The sequence below is a fragment of the Narcine bancroftii genome, chromosome 9 (genome assembly GCF_036971445.1).
Source record: "Narcine bancroftii isolate sNarBan1 chromosome 9, sNarBan1.hap1, whole genome shotgun sequence".
Taxonomy (NCBI): domain Eukaryota; kingdom Metazoa; phylum Chordata; class Chondrichthyes; order Torpediniformes; family Narcinidae; genus Narcine; species Narcine bancroftii.
The window spans coordinates 34,124,998-34,145,586 of record NC_091477.1 but is presented as its reverse complement, the minus strand read 5'-3'; the positions used below and the strand labels follow the sequence as shown (position 1 = coordinate 34,145,586).

The 20,589-nt window shown below is 39.5% G+C and overlaps 1 protein-coding gene across 7 annotated transcripts in view; it reads right to left on the bottom strand.

Annotated features, from left to right (window-relative positions):
• Positions 1-5,377: 5,377 nt before the first annotated feature.
• Positions 5,378-20,589, bottom strand: part of fbxo38 (F-box protein 38) — a 104,258-nt gene continuing 89,046 nt past the window's right edge. For all 7 annotated transcript variants that reach the window (XM_069898750.1, XM_069898752.1, XM_069898753.1 and 4 more), the window contains 5 exons: positions 19,330-19,496; positions 16,464-16,609; positions 11,136-11,239; positions 7,829-7,942; positions 5,378-6,243 (listed from right to left, as the gene is read on the bottom strand). In XM_069898750.1, the coding sequence (XP_069754851.1) occupies positions 6,065-6,243; positions 7,829-7,942; positions 11,136-11,239; positions 16,464-16,609; positions 19,330-19,496 (710 nt within the window). In that variant the 3' untranslated portion in view covers positions 5,378-6,064. The remainder of the gene's footprint in view (positions 6,244-7,828; positions 7,943-11,135; positions 11,240-16,463; positions 16,610-19,329; positions 19,497-20,589) is intronic.

Genomic DNA, 20,589 nt, shown 5'->3' with positions numbered 1-20,589 from the left:
GGCAGAGAAAACACTGGGATAAACCTCAGATATATGGAGATTGTTTTTACTACTGAACCTTTGAGCAAGTATTGCACGTGGATTGGATATTGAACAGCCAGCTTGAAAGTGGGGTACAGCAAAACCTATAAGAATGTTGAGAAATGCGTATAATTGAGCCAGAGAATAACACACTTGGAAACAAGAAATTTAGCTCAACTTGTCCATGCTGACCAGTGGGTATCCAACCGTTAATCCTATCTCCTAGGAAGTGGTCCATGATCTTTCATGCCTAGTCAATTCAAATGTTCTTCTCCATAGTTTTTGAATGTTGTCAGTAATCTAGTGTCATCAATTCTCAGGCAGAGCAACTCCAGATACTTGCCACCCTCATATCCCCCCTCAATCTCTTCACCCTTACCCTAAATCTGTTCAATCCATTAGTTTTATCTCCTTCTGATATGGGAAACCTTCCTGCAGTCTATCAAATCTATACTCATTATAATTTTATGTACCGATCATAGGACCACTTAGACTCCTCCACATTTGGGATAAATAGATCTAGCTTCTCTGGTCTTTCCTCTGCTTCTTTTGCAGCTTTACCTTAATGACCAGAACTGCACATACTGCTGAGGTCTAATCAAAGGTTTATAGAGCATAACCTCCTTAATTCTGTATTCAATGTTTGGACTAAAGAAGGCCAGTATCCCACACATCTTCCTAAGACTTATCTACTTTGGAGCACTTGTGCTCCAAAATCCCTTTGTTGTTCAGTACTTTCTAACACCCTTCTATTGGTGATACATGCCTGAGCTTCATAGGTAGCATACTTCCAAAATGCAGCACCTCACATATGTCTGCTCTAAACTTCATCTGACATTTTAAGCCCATTTCACCAACATATCAATATCTCTCTGCTAACTCAAGATTTTTCGTGCTCTCTACAATCAGCCACTCTTTGGGTCATATGCAAATTTACTCATCATGCCACCCACATTGATGTATGTACATTACAGACAACAATCCTTGTGGAGCACTATTAGTCACAAAGATCCAATCACAAAAAACAATGGCCTACCATCACCCGCTGTCGTTGCCAAACCACTTTTGGATCCAGTTTGCCAACTTTGTCTAGAATCTGGGGGCTCAGCCTTTGCATCAGTCTCCCATGTTAGAACAAAGCCATATGAATCACATCTACTGCCCTGCCCTCTTTATTGTACTCTTTATTCCATTTCAAAGGATCTCACTTTGTCAAAGTCATGCTTGCTACCTTTAATTAGTCCCTACTTTTCCAAATGATCATCAATAATGCAGAATTTCTTTCTGCCACTGTTGGTTGAGAGGGTCTATAGTTACCATGGATTTGTAAAATATGAAAGAATGCAGAAACCATGGTTCATGTAAAAACACAATGCTGGAGAAACTTAGTAGATCACTGATCTTTATGTACCAAAGATAAAGATACATAACCAACATTTCAGGCTTGAGCCCTTCATGAAGGCATGGACAAAATGCAGCCAGGTGCCTGAACTAAATGATGGGGGAGGGGGTAAACAGGGAGGGAGGGCACACCAGCAAACAGGAGGAGGGTGACTGGCTGTTAATTGAGAGGAAAGAGGGTAGAAAGCAGGAGGAAAGGAGATAGAAGGGAAGAGAAGGAGTGCATGCCTACATTTTCCTCATACCTTGATGAAAGGCTGAAGCCCAAAATATTGGTTATGGCTTTAGCTTTGCTATATAAAGTACACTGTTTGACCCACTCCATTTCTCCAGCAACCAGGTATTTCCCTGCTGCCTTATCAAAAAGGGCACCCTTATTCAGTCCTTCTGTCATCTGGTACCTCACTTGTGTCCAATGGTTTTAAAATCACAAAGCAAGGGCCCTAATAATCTTTTCCTTTGGCTCTTGTTTGACTCGGGGATAAATTTCATTTGCTTAATGATTTGGAAGAGGGGACTGAGTGCTGCATATCCAAGTTTGCTGATAACAGTACATTGAATGATAAAGACAATTGAACAGTCTGCAGATATATATATATATATATATATAGGCAAGGACCTGGTCTATGGAGTACAATATTGGAAAATGCTAGGTCATCCATTTGGAAGAAAAATATTTAAATGTTGAGTGACTTGAGTTGTGCATGAATTGCAAAACATTGGTTTGCAGTTGCAATAGGTAATCAAGGAGGCAGGGTTTCATATTGTTTCAAAATTCATTTTCCTTCAAATCTTCAAGTAAACAGAATTTTGCCATAAAATTCTACAAAGACCTGAAATAAATTAGATTATGGTTTCATAGCAATATTATCATTAGGGGTTTTATTCCTGTTATATTTCTATTGCCTCAATCTGCACTAAGAAAGAAAATCTAATTGCCCTTGCTTAGTTGTTCTAATAGGCATACCAGCATTATTTCCTCCTCTTAACATTTTAAGTAAACTTCATTGTTACAGTTAAAATTCCATTCATTTAAACAATACTTAAGAAAATATGATAGTTTCCTGGAAATCTTTAAATTTGTCTACTTTGGTATTTAGCAGAGTTGGCTCCATCAATCAAGACTGTGTTAGCTAGTCTACAATAGCTACTCCGCCTTAGAAAAAAAAACCAAACACTCCTGTGAATTCTCAATCTCAAGTTGCTGCTTAAAAAGAAACTGATCTAAAATAACAAGTGCTGGCAAATTCCTGTCCCTGTTTCTCTTACTCCTAATTCCAACCGCTCATAAATTGCCATGTACACCCTCTGTTCCAGTGTCCCTGCACTATATTTCGCTGAAAATTTTAAAGCTGTTTGGCACCCATGACAACCCACCTGCCAAGATCACTCTTGTTGTTCATCACAGCTTGTTCAGTACTTCCAAGTGTTTCTGATTGTTAATCTGACTTTATCTCCACTTCTCAATCGTTTCTTTCTTTGCTTTTGGTATGAAGTTTTAAAATTAATTACATTCTGCAACTCACACTTTCTGGGTTTATTCTCTAAATTTCAACTGGAATTCATTCATCTGGGTAGTTAGGAGGTCCTTTCTTGACCTGCTTACACAGGGTCCAGATCCTGTTAAAGGGTGCTGGAGTGACTCGATTAAGTGTACGGGGTAGCAAGTACTTGTTACCTCAGTGGTTCTCAACCTTTTACTTTTCTTTCACATACCATTTAAATATTCCCTATGCCATAGGTGCTTTGTGATTAATTAAGGAGGTATGTGGGTGGAAAGAAAAAGTTTGAAAACCACTGTTTTAATTGTACCTAATTGATTATGTTTACAGTTTCCTTACTCCAAAGGAAATGGCCCAATGACAATTTTTCACAAGCAAAATATTTCAGTAACAACTGGATCTAGAGCAGAGATTCTCAACCTCACATATCACCTTAAGTAATCCCGTACTAATCACAGACCACCAATGGCATAGGGATTATTTAAAGTGGTATGTGAGTGGAAAGAAAAAAGGTTGAGAACCACTGATTTACCACCATTACAAGCTCCTGTTTAATTAAGTGACTGTCACTTTAAGGGTTAATACAGATTGCGGTGAGATTGAGTGGTACCATTAAGTAGAGACATTACCCTGGGTTGGTGCTATGGAAGAAGACAAAAGGACAATGGTTGTTTATCCAGGAAAACCGATGGGATACTTACAGAGAATCATTTGTTTGTGACACTTAAATTGATCACCAGCCATTTAATGAACACAGAGGTGGAGTGACTTTGTGTGAGATGGACAATTCGAATGGTCACTTTGATTGATCTGTATCTGGGCAAAGGGAACAGGAAAATTCCTGCTTTGGATCGTGATGGTAATTTCTACTGACCTGTGCCTGAGGTTTGGAAGCATTGTGGATGTCACACGTTTTGTTTCCTCTATATAAGGAAAAGGGGAGTTGTGACAACTATTTGTATGAAAGGACATTTCTCTAGTAGCAACTCGACAAGGATTCATGAGTCTTGGCAGTCGAGTCACTCCCACCTCCTTTGTAATTTCTTCCAAACATCCGTTTAAAAGTCTGAGTTTTAACTATGCACGTCTAAGACTGACATTTTGAATGACTTTCCAGAATTGTGCCCAAGCTCTAATGGTTTGGATATTACATACACCAGTGATTTTCAACCTTTTTCTTTCCATTCACATACCACTTTGTGATCTCTATGCCATCAGGGCTCTGTGATTAGTGAGGGATTGCTTAAGGTGGTATGTAAGTGGGAAGGGAAGGTTGAGAACCACTGCTCAAGACCCAATTGGTACTGAAATATTTTGCTTGAAAAAAATTGTCAATGGCCCATTTCCTTTGGAGTTATGAAGCCATGCACATAACGAGTCAATTAGGTAGGATTAAAACAGTGGTTTTGATACTTTTTTTTCACCCACATACCACCTTAAGCAATATCTTACTAATCACAGAGCACCTATGGTATGTGAGTGGAAAGAAAAATGTTGAGAGCCACTAACTTACACACAAACACACTCAGATTTATTAATAATTACTAATAATATAGTTTTAAAAGAAAAATAATGTCTCGGTGAATTTCTATTGCTGCTGGTCTGCAGGTCATTTATAAAAGAGCATTGCTGGAAAATAATTAATAAATGCACCATAAATAATCAGAGATTAGAGTTGAGTTGTGGAAACAAAAAGTATTGTTATTCATCTTTTGATAACATTTTGTTGATAGAGCAATTATTCTAGACTAAAACGCACAATCATTCAGATTTAATAGCAAAATATTATGATAGTTACTCAAGTTACTTGTATCTCAAGTTGTTTAAAAAAATATTAAAACTCACGAGGCTACAAGATGCTGAAGTCAACCAAACTTCAGAAGGAACTCAGCAGTTGTGTTAGTATCTGTGGACTGGAATGGAATTATCAAAGTTTTGGGTCAGTGCCTGCATCTGAACTGAGTGGAGAGGGAAAACAGCTGATATTAAAAGGAGAGGTGAGATGGGCCAGTAGATGGTATAGAAAAGAGGAGAAAGGTAATCTTGCCTCCTGTGTTCTATCCCGTTTCTCACCCTCCTGATCAATCTCCAGTCCTCCCATTTTTGTCTATAACCACCTTCAGCACTCTCCCCCCCAATTTTTTATCCCCTCCTGGTTCCATTCACAGATGACCCACTGGATCCCTCTCTCATCTAGTTCCATCCTCCTTTCAATTTCCCCCACTTGTCATAATCCAACACTGGTAGCCTTTGTGTTATTGCTTAATTTTTCAACTGTTCCCTTGCTCCTGACAGTAAGGTTTAGCAATAGAGAAAAATGTAAAATTACTGAAATATCAAGTGAATTGGCATTTAAAGCTTACTTGCACTTTAAAAGATCTAAAAACCAGACATTTTCAACAACATATGGGAAGAGAATAAATCTAATGAAATGTGTATTCAGAAAATGCTGCTTATATTTAAATAGTTTATTATAATAGAATTTCCCTGCCACTTGTTCCTTGGAAGCAGTGTACAACAAAATGTCATGTCATTGTATAATAAAAAGCTATATTTAGTTATTAATTATTCCCAATCAGGGCACATGCCTCATAACAAGGCATGAATATAAGTATATACATATATAGTATAAAGGAAATCCACACAAAGTCCTTTTTTCCACTTTTCTTAATTACCACATTCAAAAGTGTAATTTAATGGGAAAGGCACATAGTACCAAAGAAAATTCGTCAAGTCAGGCCTCTTTACTTGTCTATGAAATATGCCAAAGAATGTGGCCTTGATTTTGTTTCATTTTAAACATTTAAACCTGTTTTGTAACAAAATATCAAAAATGCTCATCTTTGTAATAGTACAAGTTGGGGATATAAATAGTCTTTTAAATGTTATTTATATTCCCTATCAATAACATTTAAATGAATTCAATTGTATAAACGTATGAAATGATACTGCTTCAGGAAACCAATTCTTTTAAGAGCATTTCTATACAGAATTCATTTGTACACAAATTTCTTTGTACACAATTATATAATTTCCTCCAAAAGTATTTGGGACATAATGCAGCTACATAGTGCTGATAATTCAAATCTTGCAGGCTGTAACCTCTGGCCTTTGAACAGTCGTAAGCAAGGAAGGCATAGTCAGATATAGTCATCATGAACAGGCTCTCCACTGACGTCACAGTAATGTATGAAAATGGCTACAACGCGTGGAAATACACCACTTCTCATCTGGCGCCGTTCAGAGATCACCTCACCAATTGTTTCCATACAAATGTCAGCTGATAGTTGTCCTTTTCTGCGGGGAGCATAGATTGTAGCTGCAGAAAAAATCCAAAGCATTTACACATGAAATAGATCAAAACTATTCAACATGGATGAATACCACATTTTATTATTCTGTCCTCCGCTGAAAATGGAATGATTCACTATTAAAACTTCAAAGCTTGTTTCATATCAGTAACATTGTTTGATATTAATCCTGCCTATCTAAAGATAACTGTGTTGATTTCCATAATAGGCTTTTCCAATGTATTCATGGCCAGCCTGCTGCTTCTTGGCTTCTTTAACTGACCGTCCCATCTCAACAAAGCTACCCATGATCTACATTGGGTTCCTTTTAAGCAATGGTTTACATTAAATTTCTTTTTTCCACCCCAATCTCTCCAGGGCCTTGCCCTTCCATATTTCAAATCTTACCCCAGTCCTACAAGCCTTTAAAATACCTAAATTTCTGGCCTAAGTTCAACAGCTGCACTTTCAGCTGTCAACCAACCAAGTTCCACATTCCTCTATTGAATATCTGTTTCTCAATCTTTTCGTTATTTTAGTATACTCTTGAAAGCCGACCTATTAGAACCCTGTCCTAGTGGCCTGGGTTTAATCCTGTCCTTTGATGCTAGCTGAGTTGAGTTCTTCCTATGAATTTCAAAACCAGTTTTAATTGTACCTAATTGATTTGTTATGTGCACGGTTTCATAACTCCAAAGGAAATGAGCCAATGACAATTTTTCTCCAGCAAAATATTTCAGTAACAATTGGGTCGAGAGCAGTGATTCTCAATCTTCCCTTCCAACTCACATGCCACCTCAAGCTATCCCTTACTAATCACAAAGCCCCGATGACATAGGGATTACTTAAAGTGGTATAAGTAGCAAGAAAAAGGTTGATAAACACTGATTATAGAGGAAGGTTTCCTATGGTGGGGGGAGTGTGGGACCAGAAGGCATAGCAAATGGCCGAATTTCACTTCTATGTCTTCTGGAGAAATTAAAGTTGGATGAGTATAAATGGATGTTTGAGGATCAGTGAAGATTGATATATCTATGACTAACCTATTGGTTACTTTCTCTAATAGCCAAGCAGTTCAGTGTCATGTTTAGCTAGAAATCATTTATTTGAAATACCTGAATATTTTGTTACATTAAAAACATTACATAAATACAAGTTTCTCTTCTTAAAGAGTTTAAGAAACCATGAATAATTTACATACGAAAGACAACTAAAAGTATCACAAACCCAATATTCTATGAAGATAGTAGCTGTAAAAAAAAAGGTATTTTAAAGCCAAGCTTTTGCCTGCCAATGGATGCATTTCTCCTACATTTCATGCATTTCCTGTAAGAGAAACAGTTATTTGGGAGAGTGGGGATATTAGATTCAGAAGCCCGAACACTTTTTCTGGGTCTTCTGCATAATGTTCTATTCTCATTTCATTGCAACTTGACTTTTCTCAGATAAGACTCTAGTATGGATAGCATCAGGATAAGCAAATTAAGGAAGAAAAAATATTATGCCTTCTGTTGATGAATGAACACTGGATGGAAAAATACAATGAAGAGCTCACGTGCCTTTGGATATTAAATGTATAGCATAAAGAGAAAACTGTACAGAAAGAATACCTACTTCTCTCATCATCTTCAAAGTCATATCTTGCATAGCTGTTTGGTTCTGCAGTACGTAGTGAACGAAGCCATGGGAAATCAGTGATCATGAAGTAAGGAGCTCCATCTACTGTTCCTGTCAAAATAAAACTGAGAGTAACAATCTCACACAATTGATGAAGACATTATATCTAAATTTGCTTCCGTACCCCAACGTATTTAGAATAAATTTTGAATTAAAATGGAACACTCCAAATCTTAGGGTAATATAGTATGATCATGTTCCAAGTACACAGAGAGGAGGTGAGGGCAGCATTATGCTCAAATACAGCATGTAACTGCATATTAAAACATAGAAGATAGGAGCAGGAGTAGGTCATTCGACCCTTCGAGCCTGCTCCGCCACTCAACGAGATCACGGCTGATCTTAAAGTTCAGTACCCCGTCCCCGCCTTCTCTCTGTAACCTTTAATACCCTTATACTGAAGAAATATATCTAATTCCCTCTTAAATATATTTAATGAACCTGCCTCTACTGCCCTCTGTGGTAATGAATTCCACAGATTCACCACCCTCTGGGTAAAGAAATTCCTCCTCATCTCGGTCCTAAATGGTTTGCCTATTATCCTCAAACCATGGCCCCGGGTTCTGGATTTTCCCATCATTGGAAACATCCCATCTGCATCCATTCTGTCCAGTCCTGCCAGAATTTTATGTTTCTATGGGATCCCCTCTCAATCTTCTAAACTCCAGTGAGTACAATCCCAATTTGCGCAATCTTTCCTCATAAGTCATTCCTGCCATTCCAGGTATCAGCCTGGTGAATCGCCTCTGCGCTCCCTCCATTGCAAGAACATCCTTCCTTAGATAAGGTGACCAAAACTGCACTCAATACTCCAGGTGAGGTCACACCAAGGCCCTGTACAGCTGCAGTAAGGTATCTTTGTTCCTATACTCAAACCCTTTTGATATGAAGGCCAACATACCATTTGCCTTTTTAACCGTCTGCTGTACCTGCATGCTCGCCTTCAGAGACTGGTGTACAAGTACCCCTAGGTCTCTCTGCACTTCCCTATCTCTTAATCTATTGCCATTCAAACAGTAATCTGCCCTCCGGTTTGTATTACCAAAGTGGATAACCTCACATTTATCCACATTGTAGTGCACTTGCCATGTATCTGCCCAGTCCCTCAATTTATCCAAATCACACTGGAGCTTCCTGACCCCCTCTTCCGTGCACACAACTCCTCCTAGCTTAGTGTCATCTGCAAATTTGGAGATATTACATCCAATCCCCTCATCCAGATCATTAATGTAAATTGTGAACAGCTGGGGTCCCAGTACAGATCCCTGTGGTAGCCCACTGGTCACCGCCTGCCACTCAGAAAATGAGCCAATTATCCCAACTCTCTGTCTTCTACCTGCCAGCCAGTTCTCAATCCACATCAATACTTTGCCCCCAATCCCATGAGCCTTGATTTTGGAAGCCAGTCATTTATGCGGGACCTTATCGAAGGCCTTTTGGAAGTCCAGGTACACCACATCCACTGGCTCTTCCCCATCTATTTTACCTGTCACCATCTCAAAGAATTCCAATAGATTTGTCAAGCACGATTTACCTTTTGTAAATCCTTGTTGACTCTGTCCGATCCCCTCCGCTATTACATCCTTAATAATGGATTCCATCATTTTGCCCACTACTGATGTAAGGCTCACCGGCCTATAATTCCCCACTTTTTCTCTACCCCCCCTTTTTAAATAGTGGGGTAACATTAGCTACCCTCCAATCCACGGGTACTGATCCTGAGTCTATCGAGTTCTGGAAAATAATTCTTAAAGCATCTGCTATCTTCCTTAAGTACCCTAGGATGTAGATTATCAGGCCCTTGGGATTTATCTGCCTTCAATCCCATCAATTTTCCCAAGACCATGCCCTTAGAGTTACTGATTTCTTTCAGTTCATCCCTTGCATTAGTCTCTATGTTTCCCAACATCCTTGGGAGGTTATTTGTATCCTCTCTTGTAAAAACAGAAGATTAATATCTTGTGCAAATGTTGATCAACTCTCACACAGCAATTCTGCATTATAAGTGTAAAACACAAAAGTCTGCCGACACCGTGAATGGAGAAATGCAACCGGTCAATCATACCCTGATGAAGGGCTCAAGCCCAAAACGTTAGTTTTGTACCTTTATCTTTGCTATACAAAGTACACCATTTAACCTGCTGAGTTTCTCCAGCATTGTTTTTTTTCCTGCATTATATAAAACAGGACAATAGGAGAGAATAGAAGAGCAAAAATCTCAGTAAACTACCACTGAAAGTGAAAAGACCATCATTACACCAAACCCTCGCCTTTGAAGATAATAACTTGCCTCTCACTGCTATCCAAGTTAAAACCAGTATTCTTCTTTGGCTTGGCTTCGCGGACGAAGATTTATGGAGGGGGTAAAAAGTCCACGTCAGCTGCAGGCTCGTTTGTGGCTGACCAGTCCGATGCGGGACAGGCAGACACGATTGCAGCGGTTGCAAGGGAAAATTGGTTGGTTGGGGTTGGGTGTTGGGTTTTTCCTCCTTTGCCTTTTGTCAGTGAGGTGGGCTCTGCGGTCTTCTTCAAAGGAGGCTGCTGCCCGCCAAACTGTGAGGCGCCAAGATGCACGGTTTGAGGCGTTATCAGCCCATTGGCGGTGGTCAATGTGGCAGGCACCAAGAGATTTCTTTAGGCAGTCCTTGTACCTTTTCTTTGGTGCACCTCTGTCACGGTGGCCAGTGGAGAGCTCGCCATATAATACGATCTTGGGAAGGCGATGGTCCTCCATTCTGGAGACGTGACCCATCCAGCGCAGCTGGATCTTCAGCAGCGTGGACTCGATGCTGTCGACCTCTGCCATCTCGAGTACCTCGACGTTAGGGGTGTGAGCGCTCCAATGGATGTTGAGGATGGAGCGGAGACAGTATAGTAAATAGTTAAATAACTGTGTTTAGTCCAAATACAAAATTGTATCACAAGGATGCCTTCAGTCTCTTAAGTGTGCATATCCCCACTTGAAGAACACAAAAAAAAATCACAACATTTTACTGTTGTAGAGCGCGTCGAAAGAACCAAAGGCTTGTTGATCCAAACCAAGGCTTTTATTAACTAAAAGACTGGAGCATATCACATGTAGGTCGACCAGTCCAGAATGATCTGGTCTGGCTAGAAGACCTGCCTCCTTTAAGACCTGTCAGTAGGTGTGGCTATGCTCTCAGCCAATCACAGTCATCCTACACTACAATCTGTACATATACACATTGGTTATAGAATCTATATTATCACAACTGTTACCTACCCTCTAATGTGTAAATATCTCTTCCCCATGGGTACCTAGGATATTTCTTCACATCATCTTCAGTCCGAGTGGCTTCAGGAAAGAACTCGTACTTGATCAATTCTCTGGAAAATACCCAAGTTAGAAATCAACAATTACTGATAAATCTCAAGTAACACTTACCTAACAAATTCTAATTTGCACATGTTCTTTGTGGAAAAAAACCCAAAATCCACAATAGGAATAAGGTGGCCTTTTAGTCCATGGATCCTTCTGTTATGAAATCAGACCATGATCAATCTGTAATTCAACTCCATTTTCCTGCATTCCTTGAACTGTCCAAATCCAGAGGAATACAATTCATTTTTGTTCAACTGCAAGTCATTGTGGTTTATAGTCAAATTTTATATCAGTCAACCAAGCTGGAATATTTGAAATGCAATATCCAGAAGTGAATACAGCACTTGGTGACTGACCAAGTTTTCCTTCAATCTGCATTACAGTCATTTAAGGAAAGCTCTTATCATTAGTGTATTTTACCTAAACATGAAATAGAAAAGATAACTTTCTAATTTGCCTTTCCAGGATCCAAAATCTATACTCTCCTATTTCATTAACTGCACTCTATTTGTCCTAGTAGTGTCCATCTCATTAATATTCCTCTGCAAACCTTTGCTCATATCTGCATAAATTGGATACAATATAGATATTGAGGCACAAAGTTTAACAGTTTTTTCTTGTTTAAGCAGAAGACACTGGCCAAATGCATTGCTGTTACATTTATGCACAAGGCATATCACAAGACAGCCACATTTATAAAGGGATAATCCTTCAGCAAAACATTTTATGTAAGAATTTGTCAATCAATAAACACTTCCTATTAGTTTCAAAGTAAATGGTCAAATTCACTGATCCTGTTGCATTCTACTAGCCAGCTTCTCTTCTCCTCAGTTTCTGAACTTTGTTCAGTTAAGCTGAACTTAAAGCCAAGTCACTGCAATGATCAAATTCTTTAGGTTAATTTCTCCATGAAACCCATGTGATGCATATGTTATATGTCAGTTCACCCTGCAAGCATACCCTTGTATTTTTTTTCTCATTTTTGATTTCCAATTATTATTGGAAATATTTTATTGCTTGATTTAAAGTCCATCTTTTTATTATTCCTGCTTTTTGGAAAAAAGAACATGGATTTTTACTACTTTTTGTAACTTTTCTACCCTTGTCCTTTCCCTTCCATGTAATTCCTTTTCCACTATCACTGGTTAAATGTTTGTCCTCATTCTTCCTCCCTGCTCATTCAGATGGAAGCTCTCCCTGTTCTGGTGTTGGTATCCCATAAAATGGAGCTCTTTTCCTCAACAATTTCCTAAATCTCTTTATACCATATCCTATTCAAGTGGAGATCAGTTCTTTTAATATCATGCTTTTTGAACTTAGGTCCTGACATTCCCCAACATCCCACAGATTCTTTAACTGCCTCAAGATATCCTTAACCCAGTTGAGAGAGACAACTTAGCCTCAACCTCATTAATGACAGGAGTGCACATGCTCAATCTCCTAAATGAGGAATCTCTTAAAATGCAACCTGATTCAGGAGCCCATTCCTTCCCAATCTGTAAATCTGAGATAGAAGGACACAACGGACATTTCCAACATGTAGAGTCCCGAAGGACTAGACAAATGGTGAGGGTCAGGAATGGAGCTTTGTTTCAGGGGTGTTTTAAAAGTGAAGTGGAGTGAAGTGCAACCAGGATTCGGCAACTGGTGAGTATCGGGGGTCTGTGCTACCAGTAGAGCCAGTAGCAAATATAAAGTAAGTGGAGCAGCCAGTGTGTGAGTGTCCCAGTGTAGGAGTGGAGATTTAGAGGCTTCGGCGAGCGTGGGATGAGGCTATGCTACAGGTAAGGTCTTTTTATAGTAACCCAGAGTAGATAGTGGAGATAGAAGCTAGGGCAGGGGAATGCTCTTTCTGTAAGATGTGGGAAATCAAGAAATCAGATGGTTTTCCTGATGACTGTGGTAAGTGCAGCAAACTCCAGCTCTTGAAAGACCATATTAAGGAACTGAAATTGGGGCTAGATTAACTGAGGATCATTTGGGAGGTTGACCACAGCAGGTGGTTACACCCAGAGTGCAAGATTAAGCTAGTACATGGATGAACACTGAGATGGGTAAGAGGAGAAAGAAGTCAATGCAGTCACTCTATGGCCATTCCCCTCAGCAGCAAGTACAGGTGCCTAACCTTATATCCAGAATTCCAAAAACCGGCAACCTCCAAAAGCCGTAGATGACATCTGCTCAAAGCGGAGTTTGGCACCAACGTGGCCCGACTTGACTCTCGCTCAACTCCTGTGTATCCCATCGCGTTCCGTGTTGATAATTTGCAGAATCATCCCCTAATAAGTGGCCATTCATAGCACGTGCCGTCGCTAATTAGAGTGATTATCACTTTATAGGAGCAACTACCTGCCAGGCACCTTTGATGATTAGCACGATCGTTATATTATAAGAGCCCCTCCCTGTCGAGCATCATAGCCAGCCGTCCTCCCAATCAAGGCTACCAGTCAGAAGCCTCTGTGAAGCTTATGAACATGGCAAAAAGAGTTGCAGAGCCCCCTATGGGAAGCAGTGAGATGCAGAAAAGGAAACATCTTTCATTATCAATTGACCAGGTGGAGTTATTGACAAAGCTTGATAGTGGTGTATCTGTGTGTCGTCTAACAGAAGATTATGGTGTGGGATCATCCACCATATGTGATTTGAAAATATCTTAAAATCTGTGGTGAAAAAGCTCCTGCAGATTACGCACTTGTTAATTCATGGAGAGATGTAACTGAAACAACATTAAAATATGCTTGTAATAGACTTTAGCCATCAGCAATGTTCAATGAAAATGAGCCTACAGGTGAAGACTCAAGGTTTTCGTGTCAGTAAGGAGAGGAAGATAATCGCTAACATCATTGCCTACACGCCAGAAGTGTTGCAGCAGAAAATGTAAGCAAGTTGGAGACAGGTGACACCGAAGAAGTGCTAAACATTGGCAATGATGCACCTATTATGTATTCCTTGAGTGATGGGGATATTGCTGAAATGGCGTTACATATCGACAAGCATGAGGAGAGTAGTGATGAGAATAAAGTCATTGTGTGCACAGGTGAAAAATTGCCCATTGATGATATCGTTAAAATGTGCGATGAGTTAACTGGTGGGATGGAACAACGTTCATTTATCAGTAAGCATGAGATTATGGCTGTTTATTCAATTAAAGATCTTATTTCTGCTCCTAGATTTTATTGTCACTATTGAAATTAATTATACATTTACCATTACAGAAGTTACTCTTCTCAATTCATAATACAGATTAATTTACAATTCTATCTTTCTAATATGAACAAAAATTGGTATTTTATCATTTGTTTTAAACTATTCCATTTGACAGCATTAATATTTCAGAATGTCCATTTGCAAAGAACCATGGAATGTCCTAAGAGAGAGGCAATTTTCTTTTTTTGGCTTGCTGACTTAGAGCTGCTGGGCTTTTACTTGTTATTTACCAGGTGCTTGAATCAAAGAATAAAAACGCAACTAAATGATTAACTCAACACGCATCAGCCAAGCCCTTACTTGCCTGTTCAATATTTCTCATTAAATTCCTGATTTTGAAGTCCTCCTTAATTCAGTCTCCTGTGACCACAGTTTAAAGTTATAGAATCAATGGGCCATATCATCTCTGATGCCAGAAATTTCAAGGATGTACACCCATAAATATTGATTATACACCTTTCAGACTCTCCAATGTCAGTAAGCCCCACCCTCAATGTAATTACCTTTTGACTATTGCAGCAAACTGCTATATTATTTGCATTTTTATTAAAAAAAAGAGGGTTGGTGCGAGAACACAGCCTTGCTTCACGCCATTGTTAATGGAGAAGGGTTCAGAGAGCTCATTGCTGTATCTGACCCGACCTTGTTGGTTTTCGTGCAGTTGGATAATCATGTTGAGGAACTTTGGGGGACATCCGATGCGCTCTAGTATTTGCCAAAGCCCTTTCCTGCTCACGGTGTCGAAGGCTTTGGTGAGGTCAACAAAGGTGATGTAGAGTCCTTTGTTTTGTTCTCTGCACTTTTCTTGGAGCTGTCTGAGGGCAAAGACCATGTCAGTGGTTCCTCTGTTTGCGCGAAAGCCGCACTGTGATTCTGGGAGAATATTCTCAGCGACACTAGGTATTATTCTATTTAGTAGAATCCTAGCGAAGATTTTGCCTGCAATGGAGAGCAACGTGATTCCCCTGTAGTTTGAGCAGTCTGATTTCTCGCCTTTGTTTTTGTACAGGGTGATGATGGTGGCATCACGAAGATCCTGAGGCAGTTTACCTTGGTCCCAACAAAGCTTGAAAAACTCATGCAGTTTGGCATGCAGAGTTTTGCCGCCAGCCTTCCAGACTTCTGGGGGGATTCCATCCATACCTGCTGCTTTGCCACTTTTCAGTTGTTCGATTGCCTTATATGTCTCATCCAGGGTGGGAACCTCATCCAGCTCTAGCCTTAGGGGCTGTTGAGGGAGCTGGAGCAGGGCGGAATCTTGGACTGAGCGGTTGGTACTGAAAAGAGATTGGAAGTGTTCTGACCATCGGTTGAGGATGGAGATCTTGTCGCTGAGGAGGACTTTGCCGTCTGAGCTGCGCAGCGGGCTTTGGACTTGGGGTGAGGGGCCGTACACAGCCTTTAGAGCCTCGTAGAAACCCCTGAAGTCGCCAATGTCCGCGCTGAGCTGTGTTCGTTTGGCGAGGCTAGTCCACCACTCATTTTGGATCTCCCGGAGTTTGCGCTGAAGATGGCTGCATGCGCGACGGAAGGCTTGTTTCTTCTCTGGACAGGACGGCTTTGTAAGGTGAGCCTGGTGGGCAGCTCGCTTCTTTGCCAGCAGCTCCTGGATTTCCTGGCTGTTTTCGTCAAACCAGTCCTTGTTTTTCCTGGAGGAGAAGCCCAGTACCTCTTCAGTGGATTGCAGTATGGTAGTCTTCAACACCTCACTGACAAAAGGCAAAGGAGGAAAAACCCAACACCCAACCCCAACCAACCAATTTTCCCTTGCAACCGCTGCAATCGTGTCTGCCTGTCCCGCATCGGACTGGTCAGCCACAAACGAGCCTGCAGCTGACGTGGACTTTTTACCCCCTCCATAAATCTTCGTCCGCGAAGCCAAGCCAAAGAGAAAGAGAGATTAAAAAAAATAGAGGTAGCTTAAACTTGATGATACAATTTTTCTGTAGTTACATTTTACTCAACATACAAACCTATTATTTCTCTCAAGTAAATCCATCTTTGTGGAACAAAAGTACTTACTGATTAATATTTGCTATTGTGTCCATCCAACTACGAATGCGAACCTTGTTTCGCACATTGGGTGGGTTGCTAAACTCATGAATAATACAAATGTGGTAAGGATATGGTCCACTAAACAAATTCCGTTCTAATTTTAACGTATCAATCTGTGAAAAGTAATCAAAATTGAATGATTTTAAAAATATATATATTTTCAATATTTACTTTAAAAATATACAATAGGTACAATTAAAATTCTTTCGGATGAAGTGGATAACCATGAATTTAAGCAAAAACAATCTGTTGGAGGTACTTGAAGGGTTCCAAATGGAAATATCAACAATTCTTTTTCATCTCATTAATGTTACTTCTTTTCTCCAGAAGATTGTATTTTTGCTTCATTATCTAGCCTTTACAGTCTATCTTGTGTCTCCAACTGTCAATGTAACTATTCTTTTATGCAGACTAACGTTTATTACCAACCCAAATGCCTGTGAACTGGTGGTAATGATACTGTCTCAGTTCTGTTATGAAATTCCAGTATTTTAAAAGGGAAAGAACAGGGGAATTAAAATAATAAGACATTTTAAAAGATTACTAAAGACACAATGGTCTCACTTTTCATTGTATAATTCTCTATTTGCATCAAACATTTCTCAGCTAGAAATGGAGTAAACAATGCATTGTAAAGGAGCCTTCCTTAAAACCATGATTTCAGCAATATGGATACAAAAGATAAAACTACATTAGATAGGTCATTTCGACAATGTATCCTTTGTAGGGTGGTACGGTTGGCGTAACACCAGGGTTTGTATTCTGCACTGTCTGTAAGGAGTTTGTACACTTTCTCTGTGTCTGCATGGGTTTCCCCCCGGAGGCTTGTGTTTCCTCCCACTGTTGGAAACGTTTTGGGGTTGCAGGTTATTCGGGTGTAAATTGGGCAGAATGAATCTGTGGGCTGAAATGGCCTGTTACTGTGCTGTATGTCTATGTTTTAAGAATTAAAATTTAAATAGAGCTCAAAATATTACTGAAGAGGACAACTCTCACTTCAAAAAACTAAATCTGTTTAAAATACAAGTAAGTACTCTCAGGCATAAGACATTCATTCCTCAAAACTAGACCATGGCACATTCAACTTTCCCCCAAATCTCCTTTCCTGCCCTATTCCCATAAGCCCCATAGAAATTAAAAGTTCTACCTCTCCTATGAAAGGAAATTTGCTCAGAGAAGGTTAACTAGGATGTTCCTAAGCATGGAAGGATTACATGATGATGAAGTTGAACAATTTTGGTTTTCACTGGGATTCATTGGTGTTTAGAAGAATGAGAAGTGTCCAAATCAAACATAGCAAACCTTCTCTGAACTGCCTTCTATGATAAAATATATTTAATTTACAAAGGTGACCACAACAGTCCCCCAGAGATAGCCTCACAAGTACCTTGGACAGCTGGGGCACAACTTACCCAATTTAAAATTCCAACCCCCCCCCCACCCCTGCAATTTTAAAATTTAGGCATACAGACATAAAGCACAGTAACAGGCCAGTTCCGCCCACGAGTCCATGCTGCCCAATTTACACCCAATTAACCTACAATCTGGTACATTTTGAATGGTAGGAGGAAACCGGACTTCTCACTCATTGTGAGACGAACCCTCATCAGATTCTGACTTTCCAATAAATCTGTTTTTACCTCTTTAACAATTGGCAAATATTTTTCCATAACATTCATCAGGTTCACTGGACTATTACTGCCTACATTTTGCCTCCCACACATTGTGAATCAGGGCATTATATTGGAAGTTTTGTAATGCTTTTAGTACTTTCCTAGATGTTGACTGCATCCAGTCTCTCTGGAGCCACTTTTTTTAAATCAGATCTTAGGATGCAAATCATCAGATCCAGGAACTTGTCTCTCTTTAGCCCAACTAGTTTGCCTAATACTAATCCCCTGAAGATATTTAATTCCTCCCCTCTATTTTTTAGTACATATGTAATGTCTGAAGCATTTTTATGACTGATGCAAAATATCTATTTAACTCCTCTCCCATTTCCTCTTTGTCATAACTTTTTCAACCTCATTTGCCAGGGAATTTTCCCTTAATTTTTATACATTTAAAAAAGCTCTATTGCCAGTTTTTTCTTGTCCTCCTTTGCCGGATTCTGCATTTATCCCAATCCTCATGTCTACCATTAGTGCTGTCACCATATAGATTTTGCCCTTCAATTTAATTAGTAAATGGATACACCATTTGCACCACTCTCTTCCATGCCAACCCACCTCCCATTATCTTCCTTGTCAGGATATATTTTAGCAGAGTTCTTAATTCTCTTTTTAAATGTCTGCCACTGCTCATACACTGTCACTCTACTTGTCTAGTCCACTTTAGCTAACTCTATTTCCATTCTTAAAGTTAACCCAAGTTTATCAATCTCAAAATGATGTTAAATTCTAACAGTGTGTTTGCTACTTTCTTTTACTCCACGCTAAATATGGACTGGTTGGCTTCACAGTTTAATTCCTGAGGAAGCCAACCTGAATGTACTTAAGAATTTATTTTCAGGATTAATACACTATTCTTTTTACAATCCTGAATTATTTCCTGGTTTACATTCTTTTGTAAAGTGTGGTTTCTGCTTGAAAGTACTATTCCTACCTCTGTTTTCTTTCTCTTCCTTTTTTCTCCCAAATACACACTAACCAATTTCAAACATTCATCTTCATGAAAAAAAATTGAAGCTCATTACACTTGGGAGGGATTTACTTACATTAAAACCATGTTAAAATTAAATACTGTATATTTATAAATACTACAGGAATTAAAGATAAAAATTTTAAGGGTACAAAATCTTAATTGGATTTCAAAAGAAACAATGTTCACTCACCTGTTGCATTGGCCGGAGATAAATGATACGGTTTCTTTCTGGAGGCATTCGTAAGATCTCATCGAGGACTTGTTCAATGTTGAGCTTTCGACATTGCACATAGTCAAATCTGTTTACAATTGGTGCACTTTCCACCTTTAAATGTTTCAGTACTCTGCATCTTGTAGCTTAAAGAGAAACATTTACTTACACATTAGATTTATACAAGATTGTAATATATGAATCACATGGGTTAGATACAAAAGTGAACGCAATACCTTAATTCACTACATTTCTATTACAATTCAATTTTAGCAAAACCCACCCATGATGATTCTCTTTTAATAATATCAGAAACAGCAAAATTCAAGGAAGAACACCTCATTTTCTTTTTGGAATTAAGTAGGAAAGTCTGTAGAGGCTGTGAATGTAGTGCACGGCACATCAAAACATTCTGAAATCCTTAGATCCTAAGCATTTCTAGAATTTTCTGTTTTCACTTCAGGTGGTCCTCATTGTCAGACCAGCCAGTATGAATCAAAAAACAGTCTCTTCCTCACTGGCAATCAATGCCTGCACACCTCAAGGATACATGCTTAGCCCACGACTAAGTGGCCAGGCACAAATCAAATCCCATCTACAAATTTGCTGATGACACCACCATCGCCAATAGATTCACAAGCGGCAATGAGGAAGTGTACAGGAGTGAAATAGATTAGCTAGTTGAGTTCTGTAATAACAACTTTGCACTTAACGTTAGCAAAACTAAGGAACTGATGGTGGACTTCAGGAGGGGGAAATCAGGAGAACACAAACCAGTCCTCATCGAGAGGGCAGCGGTGGAAAGGGTTAAGAACTTCAAATTCCTGGGTGTCAACACGTTGATGCAATCACAAAGAAGCTCGCCAGCGGCTATACTTTGTGAGGACTTTGAGGAGATTTGGTACGTCACCAAAGACTTGCAAATTTCAACACATGTACCATGGAGAACATTCTGACTGGTTGCATCACTGTATGGAGATGCCAATGAACAGGTCAAAAAAAGACTGAAGAGTGGTGAACTTGGGCATTGCCATCATGGGCATCAGTCTTCTTTGAGGTCATCTACAAGATGCAATGTCTTTAGAAATCTGCCTCTATCTTCAAGGACCCTCACAACCCAGGCCAAGTCCTCTTCACACTGCTACCACAGGTACAGGAGCCTGAAAACAAACTCCCAAAGGCAGAAAAACAGCTTCTTCTCCTGCCATCAGATTACTGAATGAAACATGACCCACAGAC